Source organism: Panthera tigris, chromosome E1 (genome assembly GCF_018350195.1).
Source record: "Panthera tigris isolate Pti1 chromosome E1, P.tigris_Pti1_mat1.1, whole genome shotgun sequence".
Lineage (NCBI taxonomy): Eukaryota > Metazoa > Chordata > Mammalia > Carnivora > Felidae > Panthera > Panthera tigris.
The window spans coordinates 61,030,718-61,054,885 of NC_056673.1; the positions used below are offsets into that span (position 1 = coordinate 61,030,718).

Here is a 24,168-nt window from a genome sequence, read left to right on the forward strand (position 1 = left end):
CGGGTCCTGTCCTCCACGATCTGTCTGTAATCCGCACTGGCCTGTCTTGCTGACACGGGCGTGGGTCTTGTGAGACGTCGTGGTGCTCGTGCATTTCCGTCTCGGGTTTTATTTTTCCAAGACCATCTTGACTCTTAGCCCCCTTGGGTTTCAGAAACCTGTGTGGAATCGTCATCAGTTTGCAGCAGGGAATCAGCCAGGTATTCGGCCGAGGTCACTTGGAGCCTCTGGGTCCACTTGGCGAGAATAGACGTCTGTGATAGAGTCTCGTGGCCTTGAGTATGCAGGACTCTGTTTTACAGCTTTGGAACTGCCCTGTGGTCTTGGATACTCTCTTCTGTTTTCCCACTTTTTTTTCTCAGCATTTCAGTTTGGGAAGTTTCTATCGACCAGTCTTCAGGTTCACAGATTCTTTCTCTGGCCGTGTCCCGTCTTCATTTCTGTAAGCATGTTCCTGATTTCTGGTGTCTCCTTTCATTCCTTGACTTTCCACCTCTACTCTCACTGCCCATCAGTCCTTGGTGGTGCCCACTTGCCCCAGCAGAGCCCTTGCCACGAGTCATCCTTGTTTTAAGCCCTGGTCTGATTATCCCAACTCTGCCGTATCTGAGTCTGGTCTAGATGTTGGTGCCATCTCTCCCAGTTGCTTTTTCTCGCCTCTTGGTGTGTTTTGTAAGTTTTTGTTGGAAGCCAGACCCGTTGTGCTGGTAACAGGAACTCGGGCCTCAGGATCATGAGGTTTGTGTCTTCCCAACAGGGGCCCCTCTGTTCAGTATTGCCGCAGCTTCTCCGGCACGTCGTGCCCTGACCTGGGCGTCCCCGCACCGTCCCCCTTGGAGCATCCGAGTCTGAGAGAGGACCCACGGCCGTGGCCCTGGAGCCCTGCCGGGGAAGCGGTGGGCTGTGTGGCAGTCTGCGGTCATCTGAGCGGACCTCAGCCATGGGCTCCCATGGGGCAGCTCTGTCCCCCTGTGCCCCTGCAGGTGCCAGGGGCTCTGGCAGTCCTCTTCCCTGGAGCGGAGACGCCCAGAGTGTGGGGGACTTTCCAGGATCATGACCAGTGAGCCTGGTGCTCCCAGGGTCCCCCCAAGATGGTGCCCACAGAGTCTGGCCGTCAGGTGTGCCTTCTGCCCGGTGGTCTCTGCTCCCGGCAGGGTCTGCCCGTGTCCGAGTCCAGCCCTCTTGTCTGGAAGAGAGAGAAGAGGGGCGGCCTCTCTTCTCTGACAGGCCGAGAACGCGCAGCATCTTGTTCTCGTCTTTGCGATGTTGCGACACGTTGGAAGTGACGTCACTCGGAATGTTCTTTATCTGTAAAAGTGCTTCCTGCCTTCAGGTCTACTTTAGGGGTAACCCAACTGCACTAGATTTTTGGATGTTTATACCATTTCCTTTCTTACATTTAAACGGGTCTCTTAAAAATGGTAGTTAGGTCTTCTCTGTATTTAATCCAGTTGAGTATCTTAATTGGAGTTTTGTCCCCTTGTATTTAACGTGTGGTTATGGGTTTGGGTTTACATCTATGATCTTTGGTTATGGCTTGATCTGTTTCTTTCTCTTGGCCTCACTTGGATTTGAAGGGTTTATCGCTTCACAGCCCCCACTTGTACGGCTGCTACTCTGCTGGCAGGGACCGCGAGAGCACGCGGTGAGCTGGAGGGCGGCACCAGGCGGGACCCCTCTCCTCGCCGTGTCCTGTCAGCTTTCCAGTCTCTTCTCCTTCAGGCTTGGAATCCCGTTGTTATTTCCTGCATCCGCTCCGGTGCCACACAGTGTGGTGGCCCTGCCCACTCTTCTGTTGGGCACCAGGGGGGCTCCGTGAGGGGTGCAATCAGCTGGCCAAGCACAGTGCCAGCTTCCCAAGTAAATATGCTTTTATCAGGAATATTTCACACACAGTGGATGACGTTTGTGGAAAAGTACCGGGAACCTCTGCCCGCTGCCTTGGGGTTATGTTGGCCTCAGGGTCCTGGGTGGCTGGGGAAATGGGGGCCCAGAGGGGGTGGTGCTGGTGGTCTGACCCTGTGCTGTGTTCCCAACAGTCTGGCACCCGCTGAGGCCCCCTGCCCGCCTGGCAGCGGGGAGGAGCCTGATGACAGCACGGGACAGCTGGACATGGCGCAAAGGGACTTGAAGTTCGTCACCACGGCGGCGGTGGCTTTTCCTCACATGTGCCCTGGGATGTTGGTGCTTTTGCCTTCACGTCCACGGGAACCCAGTCTATAAAATCATGTTCTGAGCAGTTCTGTGTCTCTGTGTGTGATGCTGATGCGGGGGCCTGGGGGGCGGAGGGTGGCCCCAAGCGACCCTAGACGGGCCAGAGAAACGGCCAAGGGGTGGGCTCCCAACCTTGCCTCTGCCTCACCCCATCGTGCCCGGTGCTTGTGGGCGTTGCACGTGGTCACCTACCCTCACATGGTTGTGGGCAACCCAAGCATCCTGCCTGAGCCTGGCTGCGCCCCCACAGCAGAGTCTCGAGTCAGGAGTCAGGAACCCAGCGAACAGCCCCGCGAGCGTGTGTCCTCGGATCTCGGGTTCTCCGGCGATGTGGGGAAGCACCACGGTGCACCCGCTCACCTTGGCGAGGTGTGTCAGTGGGGCTGCGCCTCGTCTGCGGGCTGGACGCAGGAGCTGCCGCCCGCACAGGAGGCGAAGGTGGTGGCCGCGCTGGGTTCGGGGCCCCGCGCCAAGGACCGACGGGGTCAGGGCCGGGGAGCCAGCTGCCCTCTCCGGCGTGCACGGGAACGGGGGCCGAGCGGCAGGTGCTTTTGCTGCGTCCTTCAGCGGGAGTGGTTTCCTTGCCTGGGCCGAGGCACCATGTGGGAACGTTCACCTTGTGTGCTCCCCTGACGGCGTCCTGTCAGACCCTCTGGAAGGGAAAGTCGTACGTTACTTTGTGAATTAACTTTCACTGTATCTCGAGCCTTAAGACGTGCTTCCCTCTCTGAAGTAAGTAGGGAACCAGCTAGAGAGGGATGAGCTAGAGGACCCCTTGCTGGCGGGGGCCGGAGGACGGCAGGTGGGGAGCCCGGCCCTGCAGAGCAGCGTCTGGACCTTGGCTGCAGAAAACCCAGCACGCGGCTTCTGAGAAACAAGAAGATGAACTGTTTCTTGTGTTTAAAAATCCACAAGATTCCAAAGAAGGGCCCTTTTGGACACACGGAGACCGGTCGCTGCACACAGTCCCGCAGAGGCCCCGCATCTCAGAGCTCTTTGCCCGCCAGCGTGAGGAAAGCCGAACCGACCACGGGCCGCACACGGCCCAGCGCCCCTGCTCACCCTCGGCCACGTCGGACCCTGAGGGTCACCCTCGCTTAGACGCAGGTGACCGGGGTCACCCTCCCTGCAGCTGCAGGTTCTGGAGCCCCCCTGGGTCCGGGTGACGGATCCAGGACAGGGGCTCTGTGCACTCACAACTTGGGAGTGTGGCCAGGAGCAAACGTGGACTGTCCCGGTCAGCAGCTCCAGGGCCCGGAACCACACGCGACGGCCAGTGTGTTGGGCTGTCTTGGAGGGAAGCGGTCGGGAAACCCTCCAAAGGAGCAGCGAGCAGGTGGGCGCCCGACAGAGAGGAGCACCCGGTGAGCTTGGGGAGCAGGAAGCCAGTGTGCCTGGGGTGGAACGTGCAGGGGGGGCTGGTGGGGCCACGTGCACACACGGCCACGGCTCAGTCCCCGTGAGTAGCTGCTGCATCCTGAGTATCCGTGTCTGCCCAGCCCGACACTGGTGGCGAAGCTTCGCTGTGGTGGCCTCTTGGGGGTAGGACGTTATGCCAAGCTGGGACCCTGTGTGGTGGTGCCCTCCGCGGTGGCGTGAATGAGGACAAAAGGGGACGGCGGTGACACCCTGGATAAAGTGTGGGCAGCCGAGCGTCTCTGTGCAGGGAGGCACGGTCAGCAGACAGTGACCCCGGGTACACAAAACGAATGATGGCTAATGTGGGAAGTAGAATTTGAAAACGGACAAGGGTAGCAAAAGGTAGGCAGTATAATGAGCAGACATGTTTCTGGAAGACACTGAGCACTGTGGCAGGATGCTGGTCCTCCTGAGCTTTGCACTCGGAACACAGACCCTGTGAGCCCGGGATCCCGGCCTTCCTCATATGAGCTCTTGGCACAGGCTCCTGCCAACCTCCGGCAGAAGTCGCCGACGAGGCAGCATGTCAACGGCCTTGAGTCCAGAGGCAAAGAGGAAGCTGGCTCCCTCACCTGCGGCGAAAGGCGACTTGGTCGCTCACGGCTGACGGGATTTGCTCTCGACCTGGGTTTGAGCACTGGGGTTCCCGGAGCTGAGAGACAAGGTGCGAGACCGCCCACGGCCTGCGGCAGCCAGTTCAGGAAACCAAGCGAGAACCCCAAACCCCGTAGCCAGCAGCCCGAGGCTGCCAGGACGCGGTTGAGAACTGCCAGCCCCCCTAAGTGGCCCCTCCTGCGAGCAAGGACCAACCAGAGAAAGCCAGACGTGCTCCCCCAGCCAGCGGGCCACCTGAGCCCCCCTTTCCCACGCTGAGTCTCTGCCATCCTCATGGGACCGGAAGACACCGCCCCGCGAGCTCTGAGCCCACAGCCTGCGCTCTCAGTTGCTGGTCTGTATTTCCACATCTCTAACCGAGTCACACGGGAACCGTGCCCCTGGGTTGGCCTGAGATCGACACAGACAGCCAGACTGCAGCCCCCAGCAGCGTTTGTCCTCGTGGCACAGGGTCCGTCAGGAGCGTGAGCTAACGAGCTCCTGGCGGGACAGACACGCTGGGTGACGGCGGTGCAGGGGCCCCAGCGGCAGAGGAGAGTATGCGCCCCACAGACGGTCAGGGACACGCTTCTCAGGCCGTGTGCTCACGGCCCCTCATTTTACCGCGTGTCCACCACAGGCGCGTGCCCTCCAGGTGAAGGGCCAGCCTCACACGCATTCGGTGCCACCTCCCGCTTGGCGTGCTCCCTCTTGGGACCACCGGCCACCCTCCCTGGTGCCCTCGATCTCTCTCCTGGGCTGTGGCTGTTGGGGGCCTTTGGCGCACCTGGAGGCAGCTGTCCAGGCCCTCAGCTGAAGTGAAGGAAGTCCCGGCCCTCCTGCAGGTGTAGCGACCTCAGGTTGTCCTCAAATGCGCCCCCGGTGAGGTCCTGTGAGAGGAACAGCAAGTCTGGCTCAATCAAGGCTCCCCGGCCCACACTGTGGCCCCCACAGATCCCCCCCAAGGGGGCCTGCCTGCCAGGTGCTCTGCTGTGAACTTCTCTGTTAAGAGGGGAGGGGCGGACACGGGGTGGGGATGTTGCCAGAGTTGGCCACAAAGTCCTGCTGGCCACTGGTGGGAGGTGGGGGTGGGGATCCTTCCAGGCACAACCCCCCCCCAAGCTGGAACCTGGCCCCTCCCTGCAGAAGGGAGCTGTCCCCTTCACCCCTTGGTCCAGGCCACCCAGCTTCCCTCTCCACGTATCCGCGTCCATGCCCTGCCCCTGCTGCAGAGGCCCCAGCCCGGACTCCAGGAGCTGTCAGCAGACCCCTCTGGCCTCTTGGCCCCAGCCCTGTACTGGGCATTTGGCCGGATGCAAGGGGCTCAGTGTTCACCCCGTTGGGTTCCTCTGTCCTTGGGCCCAGCGTGGGGGTCAGCCTGGCTATGCACGCCCTTGACCACTGGGCACCGCTAGGAATGCTTAAATGGGAAAGACCCGAAATTCCTGCACTCTCCTCCACCTGCTGTCCATTCTCAGCTCCACCCCCTTCCCCGTTATCTCTGCGCCCGGAACTTTCAAAGGAAACGCCTATATTCAGGCCAGCCAAGCTCCACTATGGCCCAGAGAGGAATGGAGGAGGGGGCTCCCTCTCAACAAGATGCCACTGAAGTTAGACGCTTCTGTAAATTAACGTAACCAACAAAGGATCAGGAACCAGAGGCATTAGAACTTCTACAAGTTGTCAGGGGAAGATTTGTCCCCACCAAGTGGGGGGAGCCCGATCAGAAGCGTCCCAGAGAAGGGAGGCACTCAGCCTCATCACTCAGACGCGCGTGCTAAAACCACAGCGAGAGCCACAGCCCCTCCTGAACCCCAGCTTCGGGGAGCTGGCCCTGACAGGACACCTTGGGGGTGCAGTCCGGGACCCACACTTCCACTCCTGGATAAACCCAGAAACGGGCGTCAGTGTGACATTCACACGGCTGAATGCCGCAAGGCAACAAGAAAGGGCGCTCAGTCCGCCTCAGAGGTGATGTGGAGTGATAGCACAGACATTTAGTCTCCTTCGCACAAACTACAGAAACAGCATCAGACCGTATGGTTTGGGGTTGCGCGCACGCGCACACACACACACACACACACACACACACACGGCAGAATAATTAGCAAAGAAATTACGTGCACCGGGGCAGCTCTGCAGGAAGGCTTTTTTCTGACGTGGGTTGGGCCACTTGTGTGGGCACAACATTAACCTGTGCAGCACGTTCTAGAGCAGATGTCTGCAGTGTTTCTTAAAGGGCCATACAGTAACATTGACCGTTTGGTGGTCATAATATGCTGTGTTCTAATAAAACTTTATTCATAAAAGCAGGTGGTGGGCCATGTGTAGGCCATCGTCTCAATGTGTTAGTAGTTCACAGTAAAAAAGTTTATCCAGAAAAGAAAATTGTGAGGTAAATTGTAAAAAAAAAAAGAAGAGTGGAGGAAGGCTTGTCTTCCTAAACGGTAAATACCATAAAGCCCAGGAATTAACGGTGCTGGTGCACAGACAGTAGACCAAGAGTCCGGAAGTAGATCCAACATAAAAATACAGTGTCTCATTATTAGAAAGGATAGGAATTCCCCAAATAGTCCCAAATTATTTGGGGACAAGTGGGCATCCAAATGGGAAGAAAACTTTGAGTCCCTACTTTATTTATTTTTAAATTTGTATTTATTTTTAGAGTGTGTGTGTATTGGGGGTTAGGAAGGGCAGAGAGAGAGAGAATCCCGATGCAGGGCTCGAACTCCTGAACTGTGAGATCATGATCTGAGCTGAAATCAAGAGTCAGATACTTAACCGACGGAGCCACCCGGGTGCTCCTGAATCTCTAATCTTTACAGCAAAATAAATCCTAGTGGTCAGAGATAAAGTAAAAAGCAGAAATCTCAGAAGCAAACCTGGAGAATGTGCTTTAAAATTTCACATTGAGGGGGGCGCCTGGGTGGCTCAGTCGGTTGAGCGCCGACTTCGCTCAGGTCACGATCTCGCGGTCCGTGAGTTCGAGCCCCGCGTCGGGCCCCTGTGCTGACAGCTCAGAGCCCGGAGCCTGTTTCAATTCTGTGTCTCCCTCTCTCTGACCCTCCCCCATTCATGCTCTGTCTCTCTCTGTCTCAAAAATAAATAAACATTAAAAAAAAAAATTAAATAAAATTTCACATTGAGGAATTAATGTCTTAGAACGAATAAACCTCCCAAAGCCATACAAAAATCAATTAATTTGATATCTAAACAAATTTTCCTAAAAGGCAAAAATAAAGTCAAATGACAGAAAAATTCACAAGACCTATCAAAGAGGCTTTTGTCGTCATATAAAGAAAATACTAACAGACCAATAGAAGAATGGGCTGATGAATAGATAATTCACCAAAAGGGAAATAAAGATCCTTTTAAACTCGTGGAAAGACACCCTCCGTACTCGTAACAAGGCCTTACAGACCTTCCCCCATGATGTGAAAACATGGCGGAATTTGGCCACGCTGCAGGGGGCGGGCAGGGAGGGTCACCGGTGGGGGCGAATGTTACCGCCCCCTCCTGGGACAGAGCAAAATTCCACGTATATATTCACTGCACCAGTATGTTTGATAGCAAATGATAAAAATGGTCTAAAGGTGTTGAGACTTAACCGGATGATAAGGGGTGAAACCTCCGTACAAGCGAATAGTGTGCGGGTACGCACACGAATCCCCAGGGGTTCCTCCTCCCGGAACTCGTCCAGCCCCCGACAGGAGCAGGGGTGGTGGGGGGCCCCTGAGGGGCAACCGCCCCTGGAGCCGCGCAGGCTGGAGCCGCGCCAGCCTCCCGCCTGTGCAGAGGGAGCGTGTGTGACCCCGGGGCCCCAGGCCGCACGGAGACACGCAGGTGCCCCCCGATGCGAGCGTGGGATCCGACAAGCCATGGAAGAGCAGAACACAGAAGGCCCCGGGGACCTCCGACCAGATGGGTGTGGGGAATTTTGGGTGTCACATCTCTGTCTCAGAGTAAATTTTGTAAGGTTTTTATCTTCTTGGGAAATAACGTTGGAATTTAGGATTTGCTTCCCAATGTCGGGGGCCGGGGGATTTGGGAGGATAGAACCCACAACGGCCATGGAGGCTGCACAGGGACATGGCACACAGACACATGCCACATGGGGGACGGCCACACGGGACACGCCGCACGGGGACACAAATGGGGGGATAGCCACATGAGGGACACACTGTGGGGGACACATCACACGGGAACAGTGGGGATGGCTGAATGAGGCTGGCTTCCTGCGGCTTTGGGGATAAGGCTGAGATGTGCTAGGAAGTTTGCTTGATTAAAAGACGACGACAGGGGAGCCTGGGATCCAGCCCCCACACTGGGCTCTGTGCTAACAACACGGAGCCTTCCTGGGACTCTCCCTCTCTCTCTGCCCCTCCCCTGCTCCCGTGTGTCACAAAATGAACATTATTTTGTGTCTCAAAATAAAGAAACATTAAAAAAAAGATAACAGTCAGATGGTACCAGCGGGTTCATATGGAATAACCTGCAAGATACATCATGTAAAACAAGCAAAATACAGAAAAAGTATGTATAACATGCTGCCATTTGCTTAGAGAAATCCCACACATTTGTGTCTGTGTTGGCTGACTCTGGCCGAAAATACAAGAAACTGGTGCCTGTGGGGGTCCCTCCAGGGACACAGAGTGAGGGATGGGAAAAGAGCTTCACCTCCCACCCAAAGCCTGCTTGCCAGGAGGGGTTTTCATTGTGGGGAGCGTTCTAATTGCCGGCGGTTTTTTGGTCCCAGAGAAGTAGACTCTTACCAGAGCTCGTCTCCTCTGAAAAATTACGTGTACATTTGTGCAGAATTGAAGTGTCCCTGTACAACCTTATAATTATCCATCCAGTCTCCCTGGCGACTTGGAACCTTGCTTACCTTGGCTTTAAACAGCCTCTTTCCTTTTAGGAAACTGCTTTCAAACCAGAAAACCCAAAGCCAGGTGGGCAGAGGTGGGTCTGTGTCACCCCTCCCCTGGAGCGCAGGCAGGACCGGCCATGGGACACAGCTAATGGGTGGGACGTCACTTGTGTGACTTGGTCCGTCTTGCTAGCAGACCCTGCCCCTTGCCAGCTTGGAGAGAATATGCTGCCACGTTGCAGGAGGGGGTGGGGGTGGGGGTGGGGGTGGGGGCGGGGCACGTGGCAAGAAACAGCCAGCAAAGCACTAAAGCCCTTGGTCCAACATCCTCCAGGGTCTGGCTTCTGCCAACAGTTCTGACCCTGCTCCGGGCAAGCCTCCCCATGTGACCGCGTCTTGGCTGGCACCTCACCAGCAGCTTCGCCTCTGGGCCCCACCTCTGGTGCCTGATTTCTGAACCACAGACGCTGTGAGGTAAGAAGTGTGTGTTGTGTGGGGCTAGCTTGTGATTGTCACCACGTAGCAGTAGTTAAATAAACAGGGCCAAGCTGGCAAACAGACAAGCAGGACAAAACCTCTGGGTGACAGCTGGGGACAGGAGCTTGCCGCAGCCGTGGTGCACGGAAAGCCAGACCGCCATGTGCCCAAGAATGGGGCCGGCCGCCATCTGCACACATGACACTCGTAGAAGGAAATGCAGGGGGAAAGCTGGCGGGCCTGGATTTGGCCGTGGTTTCTTAGCTGTGGCACCAAAAACATGAGCAACTAAGTTAAAAACAGATAAACTGGACTTTGTCAAAATGAAATACTTCTTGGTCCAAAGGACCCCGTCAAGAGAGAAAAAGGAGAACCTGTAGAACAGGAGAGGGTGTCTGCATCTGGAACACACGAAGAACTCCGGCTCGACAAGATGAAACCCAGATAAAACGCGGGCAAAGGACACCAACAGACCTTTCTCCCAGGACGACACCCGCACGGCCAACAAGCAGCTGCAAAGACTTGGCATCATCAGTTGTCAGGAAGACGCACGATCAAAACCACACTTGGCAGCCACCCGGACGGCTGGAACACCACCGCCAGCGGACAGCGTGGAGACGCTGGTGCCCCTGCGCTGCAGTGGGAACGTGAAATGGTGCCACATTGAACACGGTGACCCCGTGACCCAAACACTGAACACGGTGACCCCGTGACCCCCCACTTCCGAGAGACGGACACGCTTCCGCACAAACCACACAGGAAGGCTCACGGCCACGTGGTTCTAACCGCCACCTTGTGAGTCGTCTGTCGCTGAGGAACGGGTCAGCACCGGCACAGCAGCCTGGAACAACACGTGTCTGCTTCTGGCAGTTTCCACAGGCTGGGACTCGGGATGGCCCCTCCAGCAAGAGGCAGAGTCCAGCCCCTTGGAGCCGTGCTCCCAGCCCCACCTGGGGGCCCTTCCCCGGGCCACCGGCCCCGCCCGACGTGAGGTGTTGGCCGCACAGGGTCTTAAAGCAGCCAGCAGGGAAGAAGGGCGCCCCCTCCCTGAGCCCAAGGCTCAGAGCAGGACGGACTGCGCCTCCCGAAGGCTCCTGGTGCCCTGGTTACTGCGCCTCCAGCTCAGCCTCACGGGCTGGCAGCTGCTGGAAGAGGTGGCACGTGTCCCCGTCCATCCTGTGGTCCCCCCCTCCCCCCCCCCGCAGCAAGCACTGGGCCCTGCATGCCCGTTCGGCCCACCTGAGCCCACTGGCCCCATAGCTGGGGTGCACTAGGCATCCAAATGTGAAAGATGACATGTATATTTATACAAGTGAGAATGCAGCTCTCCGACCCCGGAGAAGGATTTCCTCCACGGAACACAGGTGTTCATCGTAAGAGAAAGGTTATGAATGTCCCCGTGTGGGAAGTAACCTTTCCTGGAAGGCTCCATGGAAAGGCAAGTCCCACGTGGGAGAAAATGTTTGCGGCTCTAACAGACGGAGGACGGGCACCAGAATCTGTGCAGAGTGCCTGGAGGTCAGCAAGGCAAGAGGCGGCCCTACGGGCACGTCCGGCGGGAGAGGCGGGCTGAGCCTGCTGGAGGTCTCACGAAGGTGGTGAGGGCTGGGGGTGGGGCCTCCCAAGACCCTTCAGGTCTCCAGGCACGAGAATGTCCGGACTGTGCCCTTGCCGTTGCCAGGCTGGATGTGACCAGGGCTCACAGCTGGATTTCAGCAAGTAGATTCACAGGCCAGCCTGACGTGGGCAAGCAGACCGGGGTCCCCAGGACCCCGCTGTGTGATCCCAACACAAAGCTGGAGCTGAGAAGCGGGCACCCGTGTCCCCGGGACCCTGCGGAGGGGGTGGGGAGGATGTGGTGGGGAGAGTTCTCGGGATGGCCCTGGGCACGGGGCCACGGTGCTGGGTCAGAGGGGTGTCTCAGGGACGCTTCCACCACCTTCCACCCTTCGTCTCTGCCACAGCATCCGATCAGCACCCGGAAGGTGCCTCAGGCCTGGCACCGAGCAGGTTTCCAAAAAACGTTGCTTTTACAGAAATGCAGCCCATTTTACACAGGCACCATGGCGGCCTCTCCCAACACCCCAGCGGACCCCTGAGAGCAGCGGTCACCACCCCCGGCCCGAGACCACGGCTCCAGACAGGTGGCCCAAGCCAAGGGCCTGGATGCCTGGCCACGTGTCAGACATCTTGATCCCACAGCTGGGGCCTTGTTCCAGCCACGCCGTCATCAGTGGAGCCCAGCCACGGCTGACACTCACCAGCTTCACGCAGATGACGAAGGGCGGCCGTGCAGCTCGGAAGTGCAGGATCGGAACCCGAGGCTTCGGCCTTTCCTGAGGGAGGAGAGGCGTCGTGGGCTCGGCTCTGTGCTGGCCTTCGGGACGCCCGGACGCGCCAGACATGCGCACCTGTGGCCGCCCCGCAGCCTTCACCGCTGTCCGGCCCTGAGGTGCCCTCCAGTGGGAGGACGGGCCAGGCAGGGACACTGGTCTCTGGGGCCCGAGTCGCCCAGGAAATGGGTTCACCTGTGCTGGGCCTGGCAGCTTTGTGGCTGCAGGCGGCCTTCCCCGGGGAGGAAGGTTCTGCGCACTGGCTGCTCTGTTTCCTGGCGGGGTAGGGGTGGTGACCCGTGTGTGACCCAGGCCCTCCTTGGAGGGGCTCCTGGGCCCCACGCACCTGAGAGTCTTCGTGGCAATAGAAGCCTTTCCTGATCTTGTTCTCGTCCACGTCACAGAAAGCAACCACCTGGGGGTGCAGGACACCAGCCTCAGGGACGGGGAGGGTGGGAGGCGTGGGGCAGAGGGGGAGGACAGGGAGGGGGACGGGGACCCACCTTGCGCCGCATCCCGGCTGTCAGGCTGCGATAGAGCCGGCGGCCTTGCCTGCCCGCGTTCCAGATGGTGAAGGTGGCCCAGTGTGGCAGCGCCCGCTCTTCCAGAAAGCGCACGCGATGGGTCCAGATGGTGGTCCTGTGGGGGCACGGGGGGAGGGGGGGTGAACGACGTGGGCGGGGCCCCCAGCTGTCCCCAGACCTTCCTCCCTACCCGGCATTGGCTGAAGGAATGAAGGGTGAACGAGGGCCACGCTGCCTCACCCACCCTCACACCCAGTGGTGCATGCCTTTCTCAGGGCCGTGTCCTCACGGACCCAAGGGACACCAGGCACAGACCCTGGGGAGCCTGAGGGGACGTAGCCACCCCAATGTCAGGTGAGCTCAGGCAAGCACAAGAGCCTGGGCATGTCCCAAGAGCCGCCTGGAGGTGAAGGTTTCCTGCGGGAGCTTCCCGCCTGGTCCACGTGGGGACCCCTCCATAGGCGCCTTGCTACAAGCAGACTGGAGGCCCAGCCACTACGGGGGTGGGGGGCTGGCACACTCAGCTGTTTCCTGTTTAATGTGGTCACACGTGAAAAGGGCCTAAATCACAGGCATGAAAGCATCGCTAAGAATTTGGAGGGCAGGGGCACCTGGGTGGCTCAGCTGGTTCAATGTCCGGCTCTAGATTGCAGCTCAGGTCATGATCCCAGGGTCATGAGATTGAGCCCCACGTTGGGCTCTGTGCTGACAGCTTGGAGCCTGCTTGGGATTCATTCTCTCTCACTCTCTCTGCCCCTTCCCCGACTTGCTCTCTAATAAATAAACTTATTATCGCCATGCCCCAGCGTGTTTGTGGACGTTTGAAGACGTGCCCCAGCCCTGACCCAGGAGCTCAGGGATGAGGCAGCGCAAGGGGCCATGCAGAGGAGCCACCCACACCTCCAGTCTGCTCAGGTGTCCGGGGCCCTGAGATGCCGGCACGTGATGATACAATTTAGAAACTGTCACAAACACACATGCCTTATGGAAAACAGGACAGTTCCCGCAGCAGCATGGCCAGCAACCCGCAGACCAGAACGTGCCCACGCGCTACGGCCTTCCTGTCCCTGGGCGGCCGCTGGGTCAGAGAGGCCATAGGAGAAGGTGGTGCTCACACGGGAAGGGCAGCGGGCAGCACGTGCGGTCAGGGAGCCATTGCATGTGGTCCAAGTGGAAAGACGCGGGGAAGGCGTGACCGCCGCGCACCCACCGTGCTGGCCTTGGCCGCGGGGCTGGGAAGGTGGCCGCGGGAAATAGGGTGAAAATTGCCCAATGAGGTAACCGCTGGCCATCCCCAGTTTAAAATACAAGGACAACCCGGGAGAGCTCTCACAGGGGGGCCTCTCGGCAGAGTCTGAGGAAATTCAACTCCCGACAAGCCCGAGGGTGTAATTAAAGCTCATTACTCTGAGGTTTTGCCACTCACAGCTCAAAGCATTTAATCCAACACAGAAACTAACATGAGATCACTTCTTTTGTGTTGTGGGTGGCAAAGCCTCACGCTGCAAAAAAGAGAGAAACCTCTCAACATAAAAGACAGTGATCCCATGCAAACAAGATGAGGGCGTGTGGGGACAAAGCCCAGTGGCCGGCAGCTGGTCCTTCCTGGACACGCGGGCTCCTGCCACACTGTGGGTCACCACTGAGTCCTACAGAGAGATCCCTTTCCACTGTCTTCTGAGAATCTAAGGTGAGGACACATGGATGGGAACATTCACGATGATGACAGAGGAGAGCCCCGACGTCCCACCCCTGATGGCACATGGAGAAGGTCCCACCCCTGATGGCCGTGGGGGGGGGGTTCCCAATGTCCCAGCCCTGATGGCATGTGGTGGAGTCCCACCCCTGATGGCATGTGTGGGGGGGTTCCCAATGTCCCAGCTCTGATGGCATGTTGGGGGGGGGTTCCCAATGTCCCACCCCTGACAGCACGTTGGGGGGGGGTTCCCAATGTCCCAGCCCTGATGGCACGGGGGGGGGGGTTCCCAATGTCCCCTATGTCATGGATCTAATTTCTATCTAGTTCTAATTACTGTCACCAAACGCTGGATCCAGTCCCACGTGCACACGCCAGCGGCAATTCCCCCCCACTGTGGAGTAGTTGTGATGTCGAACAGCATGCTTTCTGCCTGGTGGGAGTGCTTCCAGGAAGCACCATCCCACAAAAGCATCTTTTGTGTCTGGCCTCTTTAGTGACCATATTGCTTTGACATTAACCCCGGTCCCTGTGTCTATCAGTGGTTATCTGTTCAATTATTGATGGCCATTTGGGTTGTTCCCAGTTCTTGGCTATATCAGCAGCGATATGTTGAACGATGCTTTCACGTCTCTTGCCTAAACACCCACACGTGGACTGCTGGGGCACCGGGGATATTAATTAATTTAAAGAATGCCAGGTTTCCAGAGAGGATGTACTTTTACACTCCTGAGAGCAGAGTATGACAGTTCTGGTAGAGCCACACTCTTTCACCCGTTAGAATTGGCAGACGTTACCTTTAGCCCTTCTGTTGGAGGTGTAGAGGGTTTACATTATTTACATATTACACGGTATTGCTTTGTGAAATGTTGTGTTTGTTGAAGTATTCTGCCTTTCTTCGTGGGTGCTCGGGGTCCTGTACGCGCCTCCCATTTGGTCCCTTCAGATACATGGATTGTGAACGTCTCCTCTCAGAATGCAGTCTGCCACTCAACCTCCGAACGGTGTCTCTTGATGAGCAAAGGTTTTTAATTTTTATCAAGTCCACTTTATGAAGTTTTAAATGGTGAATGCTTCTCACATCCTCACTGAGAAGTTTTTGTCTGCCCTGAAGTTGTGAAGACGTCCCCTAGTGTTTGCTCCAGATGCTTTCTACTTTGGCTGTTTCTGTATTTTTATCTAAGATCCACCTGGAATTAGTTTTTCTGTATGGTTTGTGATTTTCTTTCTTTTTTTTTCTCATGTGAATATCTAGTTCCACTTGTTGAAAATACTTTCCTTTTCCACTGAATGCCTTTGGAGACTTTGTTGAAAATCAATCTGTGATACGATTTTGAGTGTATTTCTGGATTGTTTCCCTGGTCTCTCTCAATGCTGTTGCTGTTTCCTGACCGCCGTGTAAGACTTCAGAGTAAGTCTTGAAATCTAGCGCGGGGAGTCCTCAAATTTTGCTCTTTTTAAGGCTGTTTTGGCCATTCTGGGTCCTTCAGTTTTCCACAAGGATTTCAGAACCAAGATATCAATTTCCACAAAGAAGCCAGCAGGCTCCTGTCCTGGGACCGCGAGTTTGGGAAGAATGAGCACCAACGTTACTGAGTCTTCAGACCACGAAGGTGGCGCCCCTGCGTCCGCCCTACAGGGTTTCCTGGATTTCCTGCAGCACTTTGCAGACATACACACACCTTGTGAAATTTACCCACAAGCATTTTATGTTTGGTGCCACCACAAAGATGCCTTAACTGTGTTTTCAATCGTTCATGGCAAATGCGTGGATTGTGTGCCCCGGCTGAATTCTATAAATTGTGACCATTTTAGTTTCATCAAATTAAATTTTTTTCTAATTTCCTGTGTGATTTTTTTTCCCCTTGGTTGCCTAATTTCCAAGTATTTTGGACTTTTAGGATGTGTTAATGATTTCTAATTTAATTCTATGTGGTTATAAAACATACCTTGTATGACTGCAATCATTTGAAATTGATTCAGAGTTGTTTTCTGGTCCAAAGTATTGTCCATCTTGCATCTTAAAGGGACAACGTCTTCTGTGGTCGAGTGTATGTCCCGAGTCAGGTCACGGTTACCAGTGTGACTCCAGTACCCTGGCAGACTTCCCTGTTTCTCTCGGTTACTGGAACGTGGCACAAAACCTCCAACTGTAGCTGCGGACTGTTTCTGTTGGGGTTTTTCACGTGGAGACTGTGATTAGACACACAGACATCTGGTGCTTTGTCCTGTGACATGACCTCTTCCCCTTGGGTGTAAATTACACTGGCACAGAGTCAGCTTCATGACAATAAACCGAAAACAATGATGCCCCACCAAAGCTATTATATAAAAATTCAGATTTAACAGAGGACAACCAAAATTGAGCTCTTCTGCTGAAAGCCGGAAAACGGAAGTTTCAACATGCAACAATACGCCTGACTTCCCGAGTCAACATGGATACTGCAACCTGGGCCCCACACGTGACCGTCACACAGACTGGCACCACGCCCCCCGTGTAGGTGGATGGCAGCCCTCCCCAGACGAGGCCGCTCAGCTGAGAAGCTGCAGCCTTCTCACACCCTGCAGGGAAGCACAGTGAACCCTGCTTCCAAGACAGGAACGCGCCCCGGGGTCAAGCTCTTCGCATTCAGAGGGCCCAGTTCCCCCAACCCTGTTCCCAAAAGTGAGCAGTGTCACAACCGTGAGGCACCAAGGGGACACACACTTGTAATCGTGAGAAACGTGCCCACGCACGCACAGTTCAAACCGAAGAAACAGGAAGACGCCCCTTCCCTCGCTTTGCCTTCCTCCATGTTCCACCCCTCCTGCCCGGGCAGGACACGCCCGAGGACACGCCGGCCACTGGGGACATGGGGCCGAGCAGATGCCATCACAGCAGCCCCCTCGGTGGGGGCAGAGAGGGCATGATGAGCCCACCTGTAGCCAAGTTAGACGGGCACCGGGCTCACTGGGAGGCTGCCATCAGCTCACGGCAATTGAGACCAACACTTCAACGGGACACGTACGCAAGATTCTACCTCACTGTGAAAAAGGGGACAGACGTGGCCTTCATCCTGGGGAAACTGCAACCACAGACCCTGGGACGGCTTTCCCCCATGAAGGCCACAGACTCTGTGTACCCACACTGGCCATGCTCACCTGGGGTAGAGACCCACACCAGGTGACCTGTGTCTACCCCACTGATCCTGGCTTAGACTTTGGCCATCCCTGCACCCTCCACCCTGGCCCCCGGCCTCTCCCCTGACCCCAGCCCTTCACGCTTGACCCTGGCCCCTCACCCTCAACCCCAGACCCTGACCCCTCACGCTCGACCCTGGCCCCTGGTCCTTCATGCTCAACCCTGGACCTCGACCTGGACCCTAACCCCTCACCTTTGACCCTGGACCTCAGCCCCTCATGCTCAACCCTGGCCCCTCGTGGCCCCCAGACCAGGTCTGGAACCCTGGGACGTACATACTCGAGGACAGAGTGTGTGGCCGCGTTGGGGTGGTAGCGGTAGAGGAGGAGGCTCTGGTCCACACGGATGACCCCGCCACCCTTTCTGAGGTGGCTGTAGAAGAACAACAGGTCCTCCGGCTCACCCTGTGGGGGAAACAGAAGCATCGACGTTGCTGGTGTCTCGCTCACCGCAGAAGACACACCTGTGCCAGAGGCTTCCGTGTGAGCGCTAGTTCAGGTGACTGGAGGTGGGGAGTAACGCCCAGCCTCATCTGCAAGGCTCCAGTGTCACTGGCGTGCCCAGCACTCGAGTGTGGGGGCGTCATCTCAGGATGAGGACGTGATGGCCAGGAAGAGCTAGGGTCACAGGGGTGGACGAAAGGCCCCAGAGTCACCCTCGCTTATGCTCCCCCCCCCCCCCCCCCCCCCACAAACGGGGTCTCTGTGCTGCACGGACCTGAGAGCTCTCCTGTCTTGAGAGAACTCAGCCTCCCACCACCCCCCAGCCGGTCGGGCTGGCCGAGCTCAGCACTGAGCACCGAAGCTGGAAGCCAGACACTGGCTCAGCCCCCTTTTCATTCCCTAAACTCTAGAGTGACAGCGGGCGGAGAGGTCTGGGTCCTGCCTACCCTCCTGGCTGTAAGCAGTGCGTCACTGAAGGTGCGCCCCGGGGCCTGGTCTCTGACTGTACAGGTCTACAGCCTGAACCCCAGGCTGGCTCACAAGCCCAAGGCAGCGCGGGCGCCACAGCCAAGCCCGCGACTTGACTGCGGCCTCTCCAGGGCCTCCTGGCCGCTGCCCAGTTTGCCTCTCTCCCCAAGAGGAAGGTCGCACGACTGCCCTCGGGGGCATGGAATCCCGAGGGAGACCCCATCTCCCACCGTTCCACGCAGCAAGCATGTCCCCAGACTGGCTCTTCGCCAGGTCTCGTCAGCGTTGGTGACACCCAGTACGCCTGGCTCCCCAGGAGCACTGCTGCTTCCGGCTCTGGGCCGGACGCTTCTGGGAAGGGCTGAGCCCCACCAGGAAGCGCTGCGCTGGGCGCAACTCCCGGCTCGGCTCTCGGTTCCCAGGCTCTTTCCAGGCTGCGCCACCGCTACCAACTCAGCCTCTGTACAGTTTTCGGCCACAGGAGTCTGAGCTCCTGGTGAGCAGGTGCCCAGGAGGGTGGACAGTGGCTCAGACTCTCTGCCTTGTGGGGAGCAGTGGTGCTCCAGGGCCACATCCAAGTAAATTCTCACGACTTTCCTTCTGGCCAGAAAGAAGGAAACCCTGAAGGTGAGTTCTTCCAGATCCCAAGAAGAAAGCCCACCTTTTCCTTCCTGTTCCTAAACCTGTAAAGTGCATGGTTACAGTTTGCTCTATAAAGGTTTGGAAAGACAGGAAATTAGAAAAAGGGACCTACGCGAATCACCTGTGACTCTGTCACCACAAAGCTGCTCTGAGCTTCCGTGTGTGGCCCACGTGTTTATTCTCCTGCGGACACACTTTCAGCAGAGCTGCAAAGAGTTTTGAAGCTTGGTTTTTACCTTAATGTTTTATTATAAATCTTTTCACGTCACCGTGGTCTTTGTAAAAACTAGTCCTTCAAGTCACGTGTGCTGACGCACTTGTCCACTCGCACGTTGGAAACGAGGGTGTTCACAGCTTTTCCCTACTGTTAGACTGCTGTGGATCGCCACAGGCTCTGTGCCCAAGTCACCCTGCCGTGAGCACGTGGCACCTTTCGACCGGCTCGGGGTCCGCCCATAATACAAGGAAGTGTGCACCAGACTCCTTGGCTAGGACTCCCAGGCCTGTCTGGCCTTACAGAGTCACCCAGGTGGACAGACACTCTGGAGCCGACCTTGGGAACCAAGGACTGTGCCAGGTCCCGCACGTGGGGGCGTGGCAGGCGGGGCGGGCACACTGAGGGTCCCGGAGGTGGGGGTGTGGCGGGCAGGGCAGCACACCCTGGTGATGGGGTGAGAGGGGATTGGGGTCCTGGGGCAGACGGGAGCACAGAGCAGGCGCCAGTCCCTGATACGCTCTGGAAGCTGCGTGTGACAGTGGCAGGAGAGCGGGTCGTGTGGATCCCTGAGAACAGGGCCATGCAAAGTCATCTACGCGGAGCCAGTGGGAGAGAGTGCAGAAAGTCAGACACTTCCCCAGATGAATAAAATTCAACCTGCTGATGTAACCACAACAAAGACGACCCCGAACCAGGAGTCAGATCAGCACCGAACCGTCCCTGCACCTGAGAAGGCAAGGGGGACCCGGGCAGCGGTGTGTGGGGGGGGTGTCAGGGGGTGGGGGGGTCGGGGGGAAGGGTGTGCCTCCCAAGCCTGGCCGCTCCTGGCAGCAGACTGGTGATGCTGTGTGCCTGAGGATTTGCTAGAAAACGTCCAACTGCACATTTAAACAGATGAATTGTATGGTACGTGAATTATTCCTCAATAAACCTCTAAAATAAGAGGGGATTGATTGAACTCAAAATAGAAATAGGAGGAAAAGATAAAATCATATGAGAAATGAAGCCTAGAAACGTAGGAGTGGGAGAGAAAGTTCCTGAGAGTAAAGCCAGGGACCATTCCACTGATGTGAAACCAGAGTCTGCAAAACAGAGGAAGAAAACGACAGAGCAGAGGGCACACTGAAAAGTACGTGCCAAGGAAACTCTGGGAAACACAGCAGACCTGTATCCACCTACCGGAAAGGCGCAGCAGTTAAGTCCCTGTGAAGCTATTAGTTTTTGACAAGGAAATAACCCTCAGAGCCTCCAGGCACGATCACGCGCTCACCAGGTAGAGAGACTTCGGTGAGGGTCAGACTCTGGAAAGCAACAAACCAAGGCAAGAGCAGAACAGAATTTTCACTCTCAAGGAAAGGAAATGAGCCAAGGGTGTTCTGTACGGCCATGTCCCTCAAGTAGCAGGACCAAGGACCACGTTCTGAGCGGGACGTGTATGGCTGTGGACCCAGGGTCGGGTGGGCGACGTATCCACGTGTGTATGTCTTCCAACATTACTGGAAATCACACAACAAAACGGGAGAAGGGAAGAGAGGGTCTCACTGCAGGTTGTACAGGAAGCAGATGAGCGTCAGAATACCTTTCGAAAATGGAAAATAGCAGACCAGAGAAGGTTTAAGAAGCATACACAGGACTAAGGGCATCTGAAAAGAGAGAAATACAGAAATAACCACTAGAACAAAATGCAAGCCTTCAACACCAGAGAAATTTAAACAGCCCAGAGTGGGTGATGGCCGCTGGCTCCGGATGGCTGAGTAGCCGCCCTCCTGCAGCAATGACGCGGTGCAGGCCGTGTGTGCAGTGTGCAGGCCGTGGTTGGGGCGGTGGGGGGGGGGGGCGACACAGACCCCCCAGGGATGGGAGCCACAGCCTTATGGCCCCGATGTCCTCAGGCTGTGGAAGTGAGGAAATCCCATAATGCAGAAGTCAAATAGAAGAAAACATCCACAAGCAAATACCCGGTAAAGAATGCCAACAATGTGGGCGCCTGGGGGGCTCATTAGGTCGAATGCGCAACTCTAGGTTTCCGCTGGGGTCCGATCTCATGAGTCATGAGCTGGAACCCCACATCAGGCTCTGCTCTGACAGTGTGGGGCATGCTTGGGATTCTCTCCACCCCCCTCTCTGCCCCTCCCCTGCTCACCCTCATGTGTTTTCTCTCAAAATAAATAAACATTAAAAAAAAAAAAAAAAGAATGCCACCAGTTTGACAACCACAAAACAACCCACTTGAAAGTGGGCAAAAGATTTGGACATTTCATAAAATAACAAACGGCCAATGAACACATAAAAATTGTTTAACATCCTTAGTGGTCTCAGAAACGCAAATAAAAATGAAAAGCCGCCAAGACCAACCAGAATGGCTGACACTGAGAGCTCTGAGCTGCTGGCCGGGCGTTGGCGGGGGGGGGGGGGTGCTGCATGGAAGGGCAAGACGTGGGGGGGCTGCACACGGTGTGGGGAGGGCAGGGCATGGGGGTTGCTGCACGCGGCGGGGGGAGGGCAGGGTGGCCTCCCCCCTCACAAGCCAACTCCAGCCGGCTCTTTCCACCAGACAAAATGCACATCGGGAAAGTGCTGGCGGCCAGCCTTTCTGGGCAGCCAGTTCTCCCCGGGCAGTGACAGGCCTTCTCCCGACCTTCCCACCCAGGCCAGCCTGCCCTCAGAAGGCATGTTCAGAACCAACAAAGGCCTCTTTGTTACTTTCCTTTTTGTGTAAGGGCCTGAACTGGTTGCCTCCTGGGGGCATTCAGATTCCCTAGCTTGGTAACAGAGGCTGCTTACCACGGCTGGATGCCACCCTGTGCCAGCACGGTACCTACCTCCAAATCTCCCCTCCCCCTCCCAGCCTGCCTCTGCAAGTGCATTTCCCAGTTAAAACCTGTCCACCTTGTAGGTCCAGCTCACAACCACTATTTCCATCCCCCTGGAGCCCCGGCTTATTTGCTGACCCTTGGGCCACCCCAGTCCACACCTCTGGTCACCTGCTACATCATTTAGCACCTGGACTGTTTTCTGCTGCTTTGGCCACTTGCCCCTCTCTCCACAGAGTAGGAGCCACAGGCTCTTGGCCCTGGGTAGACTGTGGCTCTTCACTAAGGCCCATGGAAAATTACCTGAGGGCCAGTCCCCAAACCTGATTTCTGGTCCCTGATCCCTGGTGCCTGGCCTGTGATCTCTAATTTCTGATCCGTGGTCTCTGGGCTCTGATCTCCGGTACCTAAACTCCGGTCCCTGATCCCTGATCGCTGGTGCCTGGTCTGTGATCTCTAATTTCTGGTCTGTGGTCTCTGGGCCCCGATCTCTGGTCCCTAAGCTCTGGTCCCTGATCCCTGATCTGTGATCTCTAATTTCTGGTCCGTGGTCTCTGGCCCTGATCTCTGGTGCCTGATCCCTGGTGCCTGGCCTGTGATCTCTAATTTCTGGTCCGTGGTCTCTGATCTCTGGTACCTGGTCTGCGATCTCTAATTTCTGGTCTATGGTCTCTGATCCCTGATTTGTAGTCTTTGGCCCCTGATCTGGTCCCTAAACTCTGGTCCCTGATCCCTGTTCTCTGAGTTCTAGTCTCTAGTCCCCAATCTCAGGTGCCTCATCTCTGATCCTTGGTCCCTGAACTTTGATCAATGTTCCTGATCTCTGGTCCCCAGTCCTTCAACTCGGATCCCTGATCTCTGATCCCTGGTCTCTGGTCCATAGTCTCTGATCCCTGGTGCTTGAAATCTGACTTCTGGTCCCTGAAATAAATCTGGTCTCTTGTCTCTGCTCCCTGATATCTGATTCTTGGTCCCTGATCCCTGATTGCTGTCCCTAATATCTGATCCCTGGTCTTTGATATCTGGTGCCTGATCTCTGGTCCCTGATATGTGATCCTTGATCCCTTGTCTCTGGTCTCTGGTCCCTCAGCCCTGGTACAAAGGGACTGATGGCCTTTCTTTGCCCCCAGGTACTTCTACTCCAGGAAGAATTGCCTTGAGCTAAAAGGCTTGATGTACTTTGAATCCTGAGACTACTCATGGCTGTGAATTAGGGATTTGTCAGATCTTTCAGTCAGTGTTCCTCAGGGATCACCTCCCGATGACCATTTCTGGGCCATTTTCTGCAGAAGAATATGAAAGCGGGTGCTTGGATTCAGGTCCAAAGAGAACAGGGGCCTTTTGTAGCACCTGCTTAGGTGGGGAGATTTGCTGGAGTTTCCCTTTACCCACCCTGTTGTCTCACAGTCAGGGAGAACTTGTTGGCTGAGAGCCACCCCCCCCCCCCAAAAAAAAAAAAAAAAGCTCTGCCTGCCTTGGCCCCTGCTGCCGCTGGTGAAGTTGAGACTGGGGCCCCTGGGCAGGGTGGTATCACACGTACATAGTTCTATCTGTATGAATTTGCGGGGAGAAACAAGAACACAGGGATGATACCAAATGCCCTAAAATCATGAATTAGCACACCTCCATGACAAAGCGACCTGGTCTCCCATCCCAGCAAGGTGGAGAGACAGGAAGGTCAGACAGTGCACGGCAGAGTAATTCACATGTCCACTAGCTGTGGCCCAGTCCATGGAGTGAACAGGAGGGTGACTCCATGGCCTGTGCTTTCCTACGAACAGCTGTTAAGCCAGGATGAGGTAGCCTGGGCCTGCACACAGAAATCCCAGGTGGTGCCAGGGCCTCAGATACTCTCTGGAACACTCAGCCGAGCTGGCAGGAGAAGTGCTGGGAAGGCCTTCATGGAAGGCATTTTCCTAATCCCTGGATCCCCAGAGAGGGCACAGCACCCTTGAAGTAGGTAGGGCTGGGATTCAGGGAATTCGCACCCCAGAGTGTTACCCCAGAGGAGGGGGCCCACAAGGGGCCCACACTTACCTGCCCGCCTTCGTCAAATGGGCCCACGTGGGAGAACCATGCTCGAGAGCAGAACCAGGTGGGCATGATCACAGTTGGGCCATTGGAGGTAAAGACCTAGAAGCAACGACACTGACATAATTATTGGAGAACACCTTATCACAAACAACTTACAACTTCTCTTCCACAAAGTGTAAGTCAGAAAGTGACAAATGAATTTGCCTTTCTTTGAGGTACAGCAGTTCAAGGGACTTTACAGCCACA

The 24,168-nt window shown here is 56.2% G+C and overlaps 2 protein-coding genes across 10 annotated transcripts in view; one reads left to right on the forward strand and one right to left on the reverse strand.

Annotated features, from left to right (window-relative positions):
- The window catches only part of TBCD (tubulin folding cofactor D), a 158,686-nt gene extending 156,447 nt beyond the window's left edge, over nt 1–2,239 (forward strand). The window contains exon 39 of the mRNA XM_042967304.1: nt 2,040–2,239. Coding sequence (XP_042823238.1) covers nt 2,040–2,054 — 15 coding nt within the window. The 3' untranslated portion in view covers nt 2,055–2,239. The remainder of the gene's footprint in view (nt 1–2,039) is intronic.
- B3GNTL1 (UDP-GlcNAc:betaGal beta-1,3-N-acetylglucosaminyltransferase like 1) overlaps nt 2,223–24,168 on the reverse strand; it is a 93,703-nt gene continuing 71,757 nt past the window's right edge. For 4 of the 9 annotated variants that reach the window (XM_042967309.1, XM_042967311.1, XM_042967310.1 and 1 more), the window contains 4 exons: nt 23,926–24,021; nt 17,585–17,709; nt 12,408–12,543; nt 11,692–12,319 (listed from right to left, as the gene is read on the reverse strand). In XM_042967309.1, coding sequence (XP_042823243.1) covers nt 11,753–12,319; nt 12,408–12,543; nt 17,585–17,709; nt 23,926–24,021 — 924 coding nt within the window. In that variant the 3' untranslated portion in view covers nt 11,692–11,752. Of the gene's footprint in view, nt 2,867–5,014; nt 5,118–10,045; nt 12,320–12,407; nt 12,544–17,584; nt 17,710–23,925; nt 24,022–24,168 lie in introns of those variants that run through there. The other 5 variants (XM_042967312.1, XR_006211378.1, XM_042967306.1 and 2 more) reach the window with 5 other exon arrangements.